At 35.5% G+C, this 14881-nt stretch overlaps 1 protein-coding gene across 2 annotated transcripts in view; it reads right to left on the reverse strand.

Moving 5' to 3' along the window:
- The window catches only part of NUP205 (nucleoporin 205), a 78701-nt gene that overhangs the window by 46541 nt on the left and 17279 nt on the right, over positions 1-14881 (reverse strand). For both annotated transcript variants that reach the window (XM_060156598.1, XM_060156597.1), the window contains 10 exons: positions 13459-13575; positions 13141-13278; positions 11114-11264; positions 9864-10069; positions 7722-7904; positions 6555-6605; positions 5824-6033; positions 2989-3088; positions 2406-2543; positions 855-1044 (listed from right to left, as the gene is read on the reverse strand). In XM_060156598.1, the coding sequence (XP_060012581.1) occupies positions 855-1044; positions 2406-2543; positions 2989-3088; positions 5824-6033; positions 6555-6605; positions 7722-7904; positions 9864-10069; positions 11114-11264; positions 13141-13278; positions 13459-13575 (1484 nt within the window). The remainder of the gene's footprint in view (positions 1-854; positions 1045-2405; positions 2544-2988; positions 3089-5823; positions 6034-6554; positions 6606-7721; positions 7905-9863; positions 10070-11113; positions 11265-13140; positions 13279-13458; positions 13576-14881) is intronic.

Genomic DNA, 14881 nt, shown 5'->3' on the forward strand with positions numbered 1-14881 from the left:
GGCTTCCCCTACTCATACAGCACTTTTGGGTAAATTAGACAAAGGTTTTCCCTTCTAACTAGATGTAACCTGTTACAGGTTGAATCATGTTTTCCCAAAATTCGTATGTTGATAGCCAAACCCAGAATGACCTTATCTGGAAATAGAGTCTTTGAAGATATAATTAACCAAGCTAAGATGAGGTCATCAAGGAGAATCCTAATCCAATGACTGATAACCTTATAAAAACGGGAAATGTGGACACAGACACACACACAGGGAGAATGCCACGTAAAGGTGAAGGCAGAGATTGGGAGATGCTTCCACAAGTCATGGAACACCAAGCACTGCCAGCAAACCACCAGAAGTTCAGATTATACAATGCAAAGTTTGCTCCCCAGTCCTATCCTCCAAACATCCAATTTCCCAAGAGGAGACAAACAATATTAAGATTATGTCATTTTGTACTTAGAAATTTTTAGGACATAGAGTAAGTTAGAAAGGGACTTCCCTGGTGACGCAGTGGTTAAGACTCGGTGCTCCCAATGCAGGGGCTCTGGGTTCGATCCCTGGTCAAGGAACTAGATCCCACATGCATGCTGCAACTAAGAAGCATGCCTGCTGCAACTAAGACCCAGTGAACCAAATAAATAAAATAATTTTTTTTAAATGTACTTAAAAAAAAGAGTAAGTTAAAAAGAAGAGAAAGATTATAAGGTTCAGAGTAATTAAAATCAGAGAAGCAAAAGAAGATAATAAAATGAGACAAAAAAAAATTTTAAGCGATGCATTAGGGATCTGACCAGATTTGGAAATCAAAGCTAGAATGCCATCTCATTCATTTCATCATTTCTCTACCTACAAATGCAACTTACCTGGCAATGTTCACCACATTATCAGCCTTCTTAGTTCTGGGATTGATTCCCTGCAATAGCTGTTCTAAAGGACAGACTATTAGAGCCAGCTGACTCTCCCTTAGAAGATCCATAAAGAGGTTTTCCTTTTGCAGAGTAAGATTGAGAAGTGCAAGGCAATGTTGCACTGCTTTCTCCAGGTGTTTCTTCCCTATAGAGCAAAATCAAAATTAGAAAGTTCTACATGAATCTTAGAAACTCATAATCAATTCTTAGGAAAACAAGATAAAGGACAAGTTCCAGATTCAAAAAGACCTCAAGTTTTCAAACCTTCGGCAGTAACTTTACAAGACTCCTCACCCAGACAAGTCATGGTAACTTTTGTGACTCAGATTACTTTAATGCAATGGCTTCTCAGTAATTTTTCCTGTATCCTTTCCCTGATTATTTAGAGCAATGGTTCTCGGATGGGAGTGAGCTTGGCCCCAGAGGACATATAGCAATATCTGGAGACACTTTAGGTTGTCACAACAAGGGATGTGCTGCAGGCATCTAGTGGGTAGAGGACAACAGGACAGCCTCTACATTAAAGAATTATTCTACCAAAGGTGCCAATGGTGTTGAGGCCAAGAAACGGATTTAAAATAATACATAACCATTGTGGAAAATCTGGAAAATAAAGAAGCAGAAAATATAAACAAGAGTCACCTATAATCCCACCATTCAAATTGAAAATACATGTGCTCTGGAGCCAAACTGCCTAAGTTCAAATCACAGCCCTGACCCTGAAGAAAGATGTGAAACCTCTTTATGCATCAATTTCCTTATTCATTACATGGAAATATCATCTACCACATAGGGCTTTTGTACAGGTTAAATGTATTAATACATGTAACGTGCTTTTAAAATTGCCAAATGCAGGGCTTCCCTGGTGGCGCAGTGGTTGAGAGCCCGCCTGCTGATGCAGGGGACGCGGGTACGTGCCCAGGTCCGGGAAGATCCCACATGCCGCGGAGCAGCTGGGCCCGTGAGCCATGGCCGCTGAGCCTGCACGTCTGGAGCCTGTGCTCCGCAACGGGAGAGGCCACAACAGTGAGAGGCCCGCGTCCGGCAAAAAAAAATAATAATTGCCAAATGCATAGTAAGCACTCAGTAAATGATAATAACTACTAGTAATAGTAAATGAAATTTATTGAACACTATGTACCACACCCAATAGCAAGGGCTTTTACAAATACTGTGAAGAAAACAAAACAAAGATTAAAATTTAATTAATTAAATTAAAAAATTTAAAGTTAGACATGTTAAAGATGTTAAAGTGATAAGAGATAATTACGATTACCTACCAAAGATCCTGCAATAAGACAGTTATAATGAGAGTCTCTGTACTTTAGTCTGCTTTCACTTTTAATATACTTTCATTGTATGACTCACTAAAACAACACTGTAGATACAGAGAGAAAATCTTACAGTGGAAAGGAAGTTCAGAGGTCATCTACTTCAAACCTTCAGTTTACAAAAGACAAAACCAGCAAAACTGTTTTCAATATATGAAGACATTCAGGCACATACCAGGGAAAGGAGCATAGGTATCAAGCTGCTTAACGCCTTCCTCCAGTAAACTAAGAGCAAGCTCCAACATTGGTGACTCATTCAGAAGATGATACATCAGACTAAATCCTGGTGGCTTATAGGCTATGATTTCTTCTCCTAAATAGAACATAACATAGTGCAAAAGATGGTGAATTAGTATTTTTGTCACACCCTTGATTTCTATGAAATATGTGAGATTTGTAAATTAAATGGTATCTAAACAGATGAAGGCAAGTTTCAATTTAGAGACAGTGACACCAACTATATACAGAGGTAATTTCCAAAAGAGCTGATCTGCACAAAGCAGTTAGTTCACATGTTATATGTTAACTCACTAAAGAATCTGTAAGGCAGTGTTCTTACTCCTCCATTCAGTGAAATTTTACTTTATTTTATCTTGCTCAGAACAATCAAAATGACTTAAACAATGCACCAAAAAACATAAAATTATAAGTTAACTTATAACCAGAAACAATTTATAGCTTATGTATAATAATTTATAAATTATAAATAGGTTTATAAATAGCTGACACCTTGTTTGAAAGTGACAGAATTAAATTACCTTGTAGTTCCACAAACTGGTCTACAAAATCTTCAAGTTGAGGTTCATAATCTCCGAGCAATTTATAAAACACCGCCAAAACAACCTCTGCGACTTCCCACTATAGAAAAACATAAATATTTCAATAACAGTAACAGTTCAAGGTGATAACCTTGCTAAGTTTTTCATTCCTCCTACTTTTCTCTAGAAAATGAGTGAAGTCCCCTTTCTACTTTATTTATGCTAAGCAATATAGAAATCCCGGTTCATTTTGCTTTGTTTTGCTAAAGAACAATGGATTGGTTAATTTTTCAAGGTAAAACATTTGTAAAAGCATTAGTCTAAAAGAAACATTTCTATAGCAGATATTTGGGCTTTGTTAATAAATCTAAAGCACTCAGTATCTAGCCATAGTCAATTTATAATTAAGCAACACCAGATTTGAACACCTCTCCAAAGTGTCAAATATTTCAGTTTCTCTAAGAATCTCAGCTGGACAGGATCGGAGAAATCATCTCATTTAATCAACACTTATTTTGCAGGTGAAGCAAGTGAAGCTCAGAGCAGTGAATGATATCCCCAAGACCATAAAGCTTGGAAGCAAACGTGCTGGAGGTCCAGCCCTGCACTTCTAATTCCCAGACCAGTGTTCATGGCTCTAGCCAAAGTTAAGAATCAAAAAAAAAAAAAAAAAAAGTTAAGAATCACTGGTAGGCTTCCCCCAAATGACCTCATTATCACCTCTTTGTTTAAAATGTTTTTAAAAGCTAAGTAACAACAAGGAAAAATATTTATGCCAAAGGGAAAATATATATAACTGTACAGACAACAAAATTAAACTGTTTAAAAAATCCACTGCATAGAATTTTAATGAGGCTGAGTTTGGTAACTGTACATGGTGGTTTTTTAAATATTACTTTAGTCATTATTTCCACTGCACATTATTTTATCACGGCTGATTTTGAGAATTGGGATAATCATTTTTAAATTATTTTTAAAAAATTATTTACTTTTCTCTATTTTCCAAATTTTTCAAAATAATTTGTTTAAATGAAAAATACTTATCACCACATAATAATGGATTTTAGGATTAATAAATATACACACTGCCTCTAACACTCTGTTTATAGTTATTTATCTCAATCCAAAGCACTGTTTTTGAGAAGCTAGTGTTCTAAAATACAAAGATGTAAGTTAAACCTTAAGAAGACTTCCTAGTGAAATAAATTCACAAAATTGAGGGAAAATTTCTTAGGGTAATATGTGGGGAAATAAATGGTAGCTGGGAAAAGCAGCAGTGCTAGAAATATAGAAATGCATGGGTGAAAAATAATAAACACGGAAACAAAGTTGCTGACTAAAGCTCTAAACCCTTAGGTCATAATGACCTTTGTAAGAAAAGGCAAATAAGATATTTAAAAGAAATGCCAAAAAGTATCAGAACATTTTGTTGAAGAGATTGCAATTATCAGCATCCATTATCCATCGGAAATGACTTCTATTAATGAGGCATGGCTGCTGTTATAGTTTTCATCCAATAAGGAAACATATGTTAATAAGGTAATTCTAGGGCTTCAATAAAATGTATGCCCCTCTCAGTGTTTATTTCTACCACATGAGAAGCAAAACTTCTAAGGCAACTGACAAAAAATAAACTTGTTATTTGGGACTAAATATTAGAAACAAACTATGTCCAATGATACGGCAATGAAAAATAAACTATGCTAGATACAAGTAATGATTATGCAGTCATTAAAAAGACTGTTTTCAAAGAATCTTTAAGAGCATGAAAAAAATCCTCATAATACTATGTTTGTGGCCAAAAAGGGATACAAGCTAATGCAGCTCATTATCTCAGTTTAAGTAGATATGCATAAGAAAAAGAATAATAGTTAACCTTCCCTTGGCAACAGGATTATGGGTGATATAATTTCTTCATATATTTTTCTATATTTTCCTAATTTCCAAAATTAGCATGAACTATATTATTTTATAGTCAATAATACAACAAATAAACCCAACAGGTTTGAAAACAGCAAACTATAAAAATAAAGCAGAAATGTCCCTACAAGATATATCCAAGGGTAGTCTGTGAACCAATAAACAGTATTATAGACTAAAGTGAATTACATCAGAACCTGGAAGGGTTTCTTACATAGCTTAGTGGTTATGAGCTTGGATCTGGAATCAGAGTCCTAGGTTCAAATCCTGGTCCTGAACCTTAACCAAGTTCCTTAACTTTGCTAAGCCTCCATCTGTAAAATGGGAATATTAATAGTACCTGCCTCACAGTAATATTAGAATTACATAAGCTGATATATACATTTAGCTCAGTTGTGAGTGTACTGCAACCAGAGCAAATATGTACATAAATGTCAGTGTTCCCTCAGCCGCTATCCACGGCAAACATACCTAATGAATCACAATATGCCTTTCCACTAAACCAGACTCCACGACCCAGAAGTGCTACTAATCATTAGAAATTAGTGCGCAAGTTTAAACTTATTTCAATCCCTAACCAAAATCATCCCAATAAAGAATAGTGTGTTTCCAACTGCCAAAGGTGTAACACTTTTGGTTCAATTTTGGTCAAAATTTGTTCAATTAAGGACCTAAATGACTATGACTTCATATTAATTAAATTACTGATCACTAAAAAGTCACTGCTTTGGTTTTAATGCCTTAATTTATTTTTTAATGCATATAAACCAATCAGACCATGGATATGTCAGTATAAGACTATGAATTTTACTAATTTTCAAAAGCTAAAATGAGCTTATAGCATCTTGTACCTCTAATAAAAGAAAAAGCAGCAATAAATGAGTAAGGAGACAAAAGTTTTTCTCTGAACATAACCTTTTCAGCTGCTCTCCGGTAAGCTCTTGTACGGAATCGGAGAAACACAGAATCTCTAAGGAACTGCAAATAAGGGTCAAAGCCGGGAGGCCGCAGTCCAGCGCCCAAATTAGAAGGAAAGGAGCTCTCCACCAGGGTACTAATTAGCTGGCAAAACGCACGAGTTAATGGGTATTCTTCACATCGGGATTCTATCTCATTTAGTTCCACCTTCCAAAGAAAAATAAAGGAAATTTGGTAACATAAAACCATCAGCTATAAAGTGCAAAGCATTTTTCAGACATTAACTCATTAATATCGGTATAATATCACACCCAAAGACCCACACAGATATTATCCTTTTTTATTTAGAGATAAAGACACAAAAGTTAAAAATGGAAACCTTAAATGTTTCTTTAAAAAAGAGGAAGGGAGCGTACAGAGAAGAAAAGAAACTAGAACAAGTAAATTCTCACTTTAGGGTTGACCCAAGTAGCCTAATTAAACTGAGTTCAAACCAAACTTTCAGTTTGGATGGCTGCCATCTAACATGCCTTTCCAACTCTGAAACCAAAAGTATTTTTATTTCTTTCATAAAAAGTTTCATCTCCATTTCAACACAAAAACCCCTCAAATGAAAATACATTAAAGTTGAAAATTACAGAACCCTAATAGGGTAAGAATATCTTTTCTTAGTCTTTTTATCATGTGAATGTATGAATATAGCATTTAAACTAAAAGGAAAGCTTTACCTCAATACCAATAGCTTGCCTCTGGCTTGGAACTCTTACGGTTTGCAGTACCTTAAAATAATAAGAATTAGATGTCAGGAGCACTCATTTATCAATGAAAAGAAGCAGCTTTGCAATAACAGTCATATACAACACCCACCACATTCTACATCTTACAATGTCGTTCAGAAATGACAACTGAGAAGTCTCTGATGAACTTTCATTAGCAATTGTGTCCAGGTTCAGGGAGAACTTCCAATTACCTGGGCTTCAGAAAACTGGTAATTTCTAAGTGCACACAAGATGTGTTTTCAGCAACTTTCCTCTCAGATATTCCAGGAATGAACCTTAAAAGGATTTATGAGAGGAAACCTCACCCAAACACACTTCATCTTAGGTATAAAGAAGCACTCAGGACAATACGTACTGACACACTCATGAATGAAAAAATGAAGTATCAACACTAAACTAAAAGTGGCCAAGCCTCCAGCACACACCAACTCCCTTAATTTTTGTTTTTATAAAGTATCATTAACATCTTCAGGACACGTATGTCACAAAACAACTAGAATACTGCTTCAAAACAGTAGTTTTACCAATGTGTCAGAATCATAGGCTCCCTTATGTGGTATTATTTCTAAGACAAACATATATTCCTCCTAACCATTTTACTAGAAAAATCTCTATAGGACACATTCTTATTTTCCTTTTTTTACTTTACCACATATAGAATAACTCTATCTTGACATAAAAATTCTAACAGGGCTTATAACTGAAGAAATAAGAGTTGATAGAGACACTTCACTCGTCTGCTGTAAGACAGAAAGGGCACAGAAGGAAGCAGCAAAACAAATAGGCATCTCCCACATTTAATGAGTACAGATGACTTCGGAAGGCTTCTATCAGCCTAGTGTCAAAGACAGAGTTGAGGAATTTATTAATCTTACAAACACTGAAAAACAAAGAGAAGAACCAGTCTCCAGTAACCCAGTGAAGCTGTCAGCTGATCCAAGAGAAAAACCCAAGCCTGTTAGTTTCTGACGCTATGCTTAGTACCAAAATCATAACTTTCTATCTGTGAAGTTCGTGGTATACTATACGTTTCAATTGGATGCACTTGCTTGTACAATATTATCAAATCTCACTTTCAAACTGTAATAATGTAAATAAGAGAGCTCATAATACTACCTGAGTATATTCCAACGACTGCCAGAGAGAAGCAGCAATTTCAGGAGATTTTCCAAACGCTGCAAGTGTCTTCAGTAGTTCGGCCTTTAATACAGGAGGGATACTGCACTGCAGGAGTCCCAGAATCACCACCACGGGGGTCCACTGAGGATGTTCACAGAGTGCCAAACGAGCATTTTCACTCTGAGTATTGAATTGAAAAGAACAAGAGAGACTTTCCATTTTCAAAAGCTAAGAAAAATGACGAGTAATCATCTAAATTGCTAACACTTACACTGAGTATTCATAGGCTTAATACATACTAAAACAAAGATAAGCCTACGGCAAATGCTTGAGCTCTACCAGTAGATCAAATCAGATCACTAGCTCAGTCAGTGTGAAAAATGGAGAAAAGATAGCCTTTGTAGAATTACTTTGACAGCTCTAAGAATGGAAAATAATACATACAAACAAAGAAAGTCTTCCAGGGTCACATAAATCTTACATAGGCATTTAACATCTTTTCTGGAACAATGTTAGATATGAATGAATAAAATACCTTGTCCTTTACTGAGAAAAAAATGGAAATACACACACACACGCATGCACACACACACACACACACACACGGTATCAAGTATCACTCCATTTTAATTCAACAAGAAATAATTACAAACTTTATGTTTCGACCTTTAATACTATTTAGCATTACTGGGAAAACCAGTAAGTTAGAAGACACTCTTCCTATCCTTTGGAGAGAATGTCAGAGTAAGGAACTTAGCTTTGCTCTAGTGAACAAAAGAAACAACTAGAAGAGCAAATGGGACCTAATTAAACTTAAAAGCTTTTGCACAGTAAAGGAAACCCTAGACAAAACGAAGACTACCTACTGAATGGGAGAAAATATTTGTAAATGATATGACCAATAAGGGGTTAATATCCAAAATATATAAATAGCTCACACAACTCAACATCACAAAAACAAACAACACGACTAAAAATGGGCAGAAGTCCTGAAAAGACACTTCTCCAAAAATGACATGCAGATGGCCAACAGGCACATGAAAAGATGCTCAACGTCACTAATCATCAGGGAAATGCAAATCAAAACCAGTGAGATACCACCTCACTCCTGTCAGAATGACTATCATTAAAAAAAAGAACACAAAGGCGAGAATATGGAGAAAAGGATAAACTCTCCTACACTGTTGGTGGGAATGTAAATTGTACAGCCACTGTGGAAAACAGTATGGAGGGTTCTCAAAAAACTAAAAACAGAACTACCATATGACCCCACAATTCTACTCCTGGGTATACACTCGGAAAAAACAAAAACACTAATTTGAAAAGATACAAGCACCCCAATGTTCATAGCAGCATTACTTACAATTGCCAAGATACGGAAGCAACCTAACTGTCCATCAAAAGATAAATGGATTAAGAAGATATGATATATATATATATATGTATATATGAGAGAGAAAAAATATTCAGTAAATTTTCTTTTTAATTAAAAATACTCTTTATGTGTATATATATATATATATATATATATATATATATGTATATACACAAGAACCTATATATCCACACCTATGCTAGGAAACCTTCTAGAAGGATGTGTATCCAACAGCTCATTCTTTTTCTTTTTTTTTTTTTGCGGTACGCGGGCCTCTCACTGTTGTGGCCTCTCCCCTTGCAGAGCACGGGCTCCGGACGTGCAGGCTCAGCGGCCATGGCTCACGGGCCCAGCCGCTCTGCGGCATGTGGGATCTTCCCAGGCCGGGGCACGAACCCACGTTCCCTGCATCGGCAGGCGGACTCTCAACCACTGCGCCACCACGGAAGCCCCAACAGCTCATTCTTATTTGCCCTTCTGATTATTTTCTTTCAGGCTTAGGCTATTATTTTCATACACATTTATGGCAGTAAGCAGGGGCTACCAGAACTATACCCTCTAAAGGTGAAGAAACAAAGAACTTAAGAACAGAATAGCATAAAATACTAACCACAAAAAAAAAAAAAGAACAGAATGCCAAATATATATGCTAAATTTATCACTCATAAACTTCAAGCATTATAAGGAAACTTGGGGGCTCCTTACAATGCCACTGTGTTAGAATACAAAGTTACATTCTCACATGCGGTGGGTGGGTTACCTACCCAAGTAATGATGGTAGATGTGAGCTGTAAAAAAGCAATCAACCCGTCCTGCTCCTTCTGGGTGATGCCACGTGAAGGAAGGTGACGGTACTGGACACTATCTGCACTTGGAAGATCCTTCCGGAGGTGTTCATGGTAAAGCATCAAGGAGTGAAAGAAATGTTCCCAGGAAACAGGACTGCCGCCTGCCCCCTGAATATTTTCAACTGTAAAGAGACACAGCATAGAATTTCCTTTCAAAATTGTCTAAGCATTTGCTTGGAAATGGAGGAAGAAAATAAATTTAAAACAATAAACTTTGTTTGCCTTTGTCCTAGATAAGCTGTGTGTTGAAAATGGGTTAGAAACCCTCTTTAAACTAAACTCTGGATCAGTTTATCCCTGGGACTAAAACTGGGTGGTGCCCATGTAATGCAAAGGTAAATTACTTTGGATGTCAGTTACCTACTTCGAATCCAGGACGGTACTCTGTGTTGTCATGTAACTATACAAGGCTGCTTTTCCCATGAGTAGTTCCCAAATGTTGAGCTTAAATTAAATTCCCAAAGAGAGAGAGAACTACAATCTAGATTTGCAAATTACAGTACTCTATTACATACCAAGCACTGAGAGCAAAAGTCGAGCAGATAAGACAAGGAAGGCTTGACGGAATAGTCAAAACACAGGTCTTGGAGCCAGACAGATCTCAGTTCCTATCATGGCTTCCCTGTGACTCGTGACCTTCGGTAAATTACTTAACTTTGCTAAACCTCAGTTTCCTCACATGTAAAAACGAAGTAATAATATCTACCTGACAGAGGTGTTTAATAAATATTTCTTTCTCTTCCCTTTTGCACTATTTTTGGTGTAACCAGACTCAAGTCTGAAAATTAAGTGAGGAAATTGGGAGAGGGTTGAGAGAAAAACTGTAAGAACAGAAATTTAGAAAATAAGGACTTATGAAGATAAAGAAATCAAACTTATGTAGCAAAGGTGTATATTTTGCTTTGAGCACCAGATGTGTTCTTAAAAATGTATATTAATTCTCATTTCTTAAACTGAACTGTATTTTATAAAGCAAATGGTAACTCTCCAGTCTGTGAGACCATAATCAAAGCATCGCCATACATAAAGCCAGCAGTGGGCTTCTCTCTGTTATAAAAATAACGTATACGCCCAGTAGAACCTAGCACATATAACCAATATGCTTTAATAGGTAGAAGGATACTGAATGTCACAACAAACCTAGACAACAACTAGATTTTTCTTACCGTGACTGCTACCATTGACTTTGAGTAGACTAAAACAGTAGTGGGCACACTGGGGCCCATTAGCCAATCCCTGGAGCATTTTCAAATAAGGAATATAAATAGTTGGAGGCAACAGGTCACCCATTTGCCTAACAAACTTTGACAAGACAACCTGAAATAGAGAAAAACCAACAGTTTACATAAAGCATATCTTAACTTTAAGCCAACATGGACTAGCTAATAAAGACTACATATGAACTAAAATGAATTATGTACTCTCATTTAACTCCCCACCCAAGACAAAATAATCTGGTATTCTACTTATGAAAAATTACATTTTCAAGTTTGTCATTAGCAATTTAATGCAATTATAGAATATCTTTGTGAACATAAAGTACATTTTTATAAACATCGTAATGTCACAAAACGTAAGACTACTCACATTCTAAATATGTAAAACAACTGAAGAAATTTACTCATTTAAAATTAACTAGCAAATTCAAAGGTACACTTAGAACCCAGAGTTCCTAAATCCCAGTCAAATTTAGTATGAAGATCTAGGAACCTGAAAGAACTTTTTATAGTAACCTAAACATATTCTGTTTTGTGTTCTGGCCAATACATGTTCCTACACTCCTGTTCTCTAAGTCTCCTTCTTAGATTTCTCTTTTCTCTTGCTTATGCCTTAAATCTATTATCAACAACTAAACATATTATTCAGACTAATTAGTTGGAACTCAGAACGAAAAATGTTACAGATCTCTGGAAATTATTGTTAAATCTGTTAGGTATAACAATTTTATGATTATACAGAAAAAATTTCCTTATTTTTAAGAGATACTAACTTAACCAGTGAGAGGTGAAAAGTCATGCTGCCTATAATTTACTTTAAAATAACCCAGCAAAATAAAAGCAGTAGAAATAACAAGAGTGGAAGTGAACATGGCAAGATGTTAACAGCTATTAAATTAAGATGTTGGGGAATTCCCTGGTGGTCCAGTGGTTAAGACTCCATGCTCTCACTGCTGAGGGCCCGGGTTCAATCCCTGGTTGGGGAACTAAGGGACCACAAGTCGCAAGGCAAAAAAAAAAAAAAAGAAATTCTTCTGGGGAAATTCCCTGGCAGTCCAGTGGTCAGGACTCCACCCTTCTACTGCAGGGGGCACAGGTTTGATCCCTGGGAACTAAGATCCCACATACCACAACACAGTCAATAAATAAATGATTAAATGGAAAGGGGCATTTGTTGTAAAAAAATAAAAATAAATTAAGATGTTGGGTGTTTATTATAATTATTCTCTCTTCCATATGTTTGAAAATTTTCATAATGGAAATTTCTTTTAATATTTATAAACTTTTAATAAACCCTTCTCCAAAACTTTTTAAATGGAAAAAAGTGAAACAATAAATGTAAGAAATACAGTTAAAAAAAGGGGGGGTCCTGATCTTAGACTCTAGCTAGCATAAATGAAAATTGTATTATATGGCATGAAAACATCTAGAACAGAAAATCCCAAAGAGATGAAGACAGATAGGGCAATCCATCTGATTTGCTGCTGCACGGCATCCTTTAGTTACTACAGGATATAAAATGGACTTTTTCCTACATTATCTACTGACTCATAGGCATTCTGTCATTAATTATAACTTCTAAGCCTTTTTCCTGTAGTATTTTTACCTCTCCTATCTTCCTCAACTTGCTAAGAATGATGTATATTCTTTGTCATGCCTATAGAGGACAGAGTAAGTTAATAAATACTAATTAAATCCAAGTAAGTGACTCATAAAGAAACTAGACACTTTTCTGTGTCTAATGCTTCGACGCAAAGCTAGTATCTAATAAAAGGCTGACTATATAAACTCCAAAATGATCAGATCAATTTAAGAGTTTCAATTTCCTTAAATAAAAGGAAAAAGTATAAATGTCTAAAGGTTACAATAGTGTTCATTTGCATGAACAGCAATAACAGCAGGAAATACCATTTTTCATGTTTTTAAGATTTCCAGTTACCATCCACAGTACAAAAGTAGAAAAACTAGGAGCTCACCTGGCGCTGAGGGGGTCGCTGATGAGCCACCCCAAGGTAAGAACCCAGGATAGTGGAAGTCTGAAGAGGCTCTGAGGGACACCAGTATTCTAGAGCAAGCTCCAAATTAAAAGGATTCTTTTTATATAGCTCACCAATCTGCAAACAGTAAACAAAGACTGTGGGAAAATGCCTGTAACTCAAATTACTTTTAAATAAAAATTTACATTTTTATTGAATTCACTTGTATATTTAAGATATTAGATCTGAAATTTTCCAAAGGTGGGGAAAAAATAACGGAGAGAGGGAGATGATAGTCCATCCAATATAAGAACTTACCAAGAGCATTAATTGTTCCAGATCCCTTCTAAGTGAAATGGGGGGTTCGTTGCCCATCTGCATACTCATGTGAATCATTCGAGCATCTTCATCTGCCCGATTCCTCAACTGCTTCACCTATTAAATTTATTATATAGTTTATATGTGAATTTATTATATGGGTTAATAATAATGAAATGAGAAAATCAGGCAACTGTCTAAAAGTGATTACATAAAAGAAAAATATTGTTTAAATATCTATTCCACTTTAATAATGTGAAGAAATATGCTAGGAATTTTACTGCAATATTATTAATCAAAATTTATAATATCTTAAGACTTCAATGCATTTTCCACTACAGATAAGTTAATTTTAACTAAAGTGTTTCTCAATTACTGACATTTTGGGTAGGATACTTCTTCACTAGGTTGGATGATTCTAAACATTACAGGACATTTAGCATCCCTGGTACTACCTACTAACTACTAATACCACCACTATAGTCATGTAATGAGCAAAACTAGCTCCCCAAACATTTGCTAATTAAACAATGTACTTGTAAATAACTCAGCAATCAAAGAAGTCTCAAGGAAAACTACAAAATACATTAAATAGAATAAAAATGAAAACACAACATATCAAACTTTGTGTGACCCAGTTAAAACAGAAATCACAGATAAATTTATAACATTAAATGCCCATAGTAGAAAAAAATAAAGGTTTCAAATCAATAATCTAAGCTTCTGTGGTAAAAAACTGAAATGATTAGGGCAAATTAAAACCCAAGCAGAGAGGAAAAAAATAATAAAAGCAGAAATCAATAACAGTGAAAGAAAATATAAGAAAATCAATAAAGCCAAAGGCTGGCTCCTTGGAGAGATCAATGAGATTGATAAATCTCTAGCCAGGTTAAGAAAAAAGGGAGAAGACACAAATTAACCAATATTAGGGATGAAAGAAGAAACATCACTACAGATCATACAGACATAAAAAGTATGATATTAGGAATACTAGTAATAACTTTATGCCAATCGATTTGATAACTGGAATGAAACAAATTCACTGACAGACACAAATCTTCAAAGCTCATTTAAGAAGACATAGATAACCTAAATAGTACTATATCTATTAACAAAATTCTAGTGTCCCAAAATTGTGTGAGTAAGTTCATTGTTTACCCTATTCAAGTCACATATGACTTTGTTTATTCAAACTCCTCTCAGCCTTTATCCTTCCAGATGACCACTATCTTTCCATAGTAAAAGTCCCTTCTGGACTAATAATAACTAGGAAAAAGTTAAAGCCTTAACCCTTTCTAAGGCTTCATTTCCACAAATGTAAAATGAAAGGATTTCTTCCAATTCCAAAATTCTATCATGTTCATCTACCACATCCTTCAAGGCTGATGAGGTCTCAAGTTACCTGTTAAACACTCCTTGACTA

The sequence above is a fragment of the Lagenorhynchus albirostris genome, chromosome 8 (genome assembly GCF_949774975.1).
Source record: "Lagenorhynchus albirostris chromosome 8, mLagAlb1.1, whole genome shotgun sequence".
Taxonomy (NCBI): domain Eukaryota; kingdom Metazoa; phylum Chordata; class Mammalia; order Artiodactyla; family Delphinidae; genus Lagenorhynchus; species Lagenorhynchus albirostris.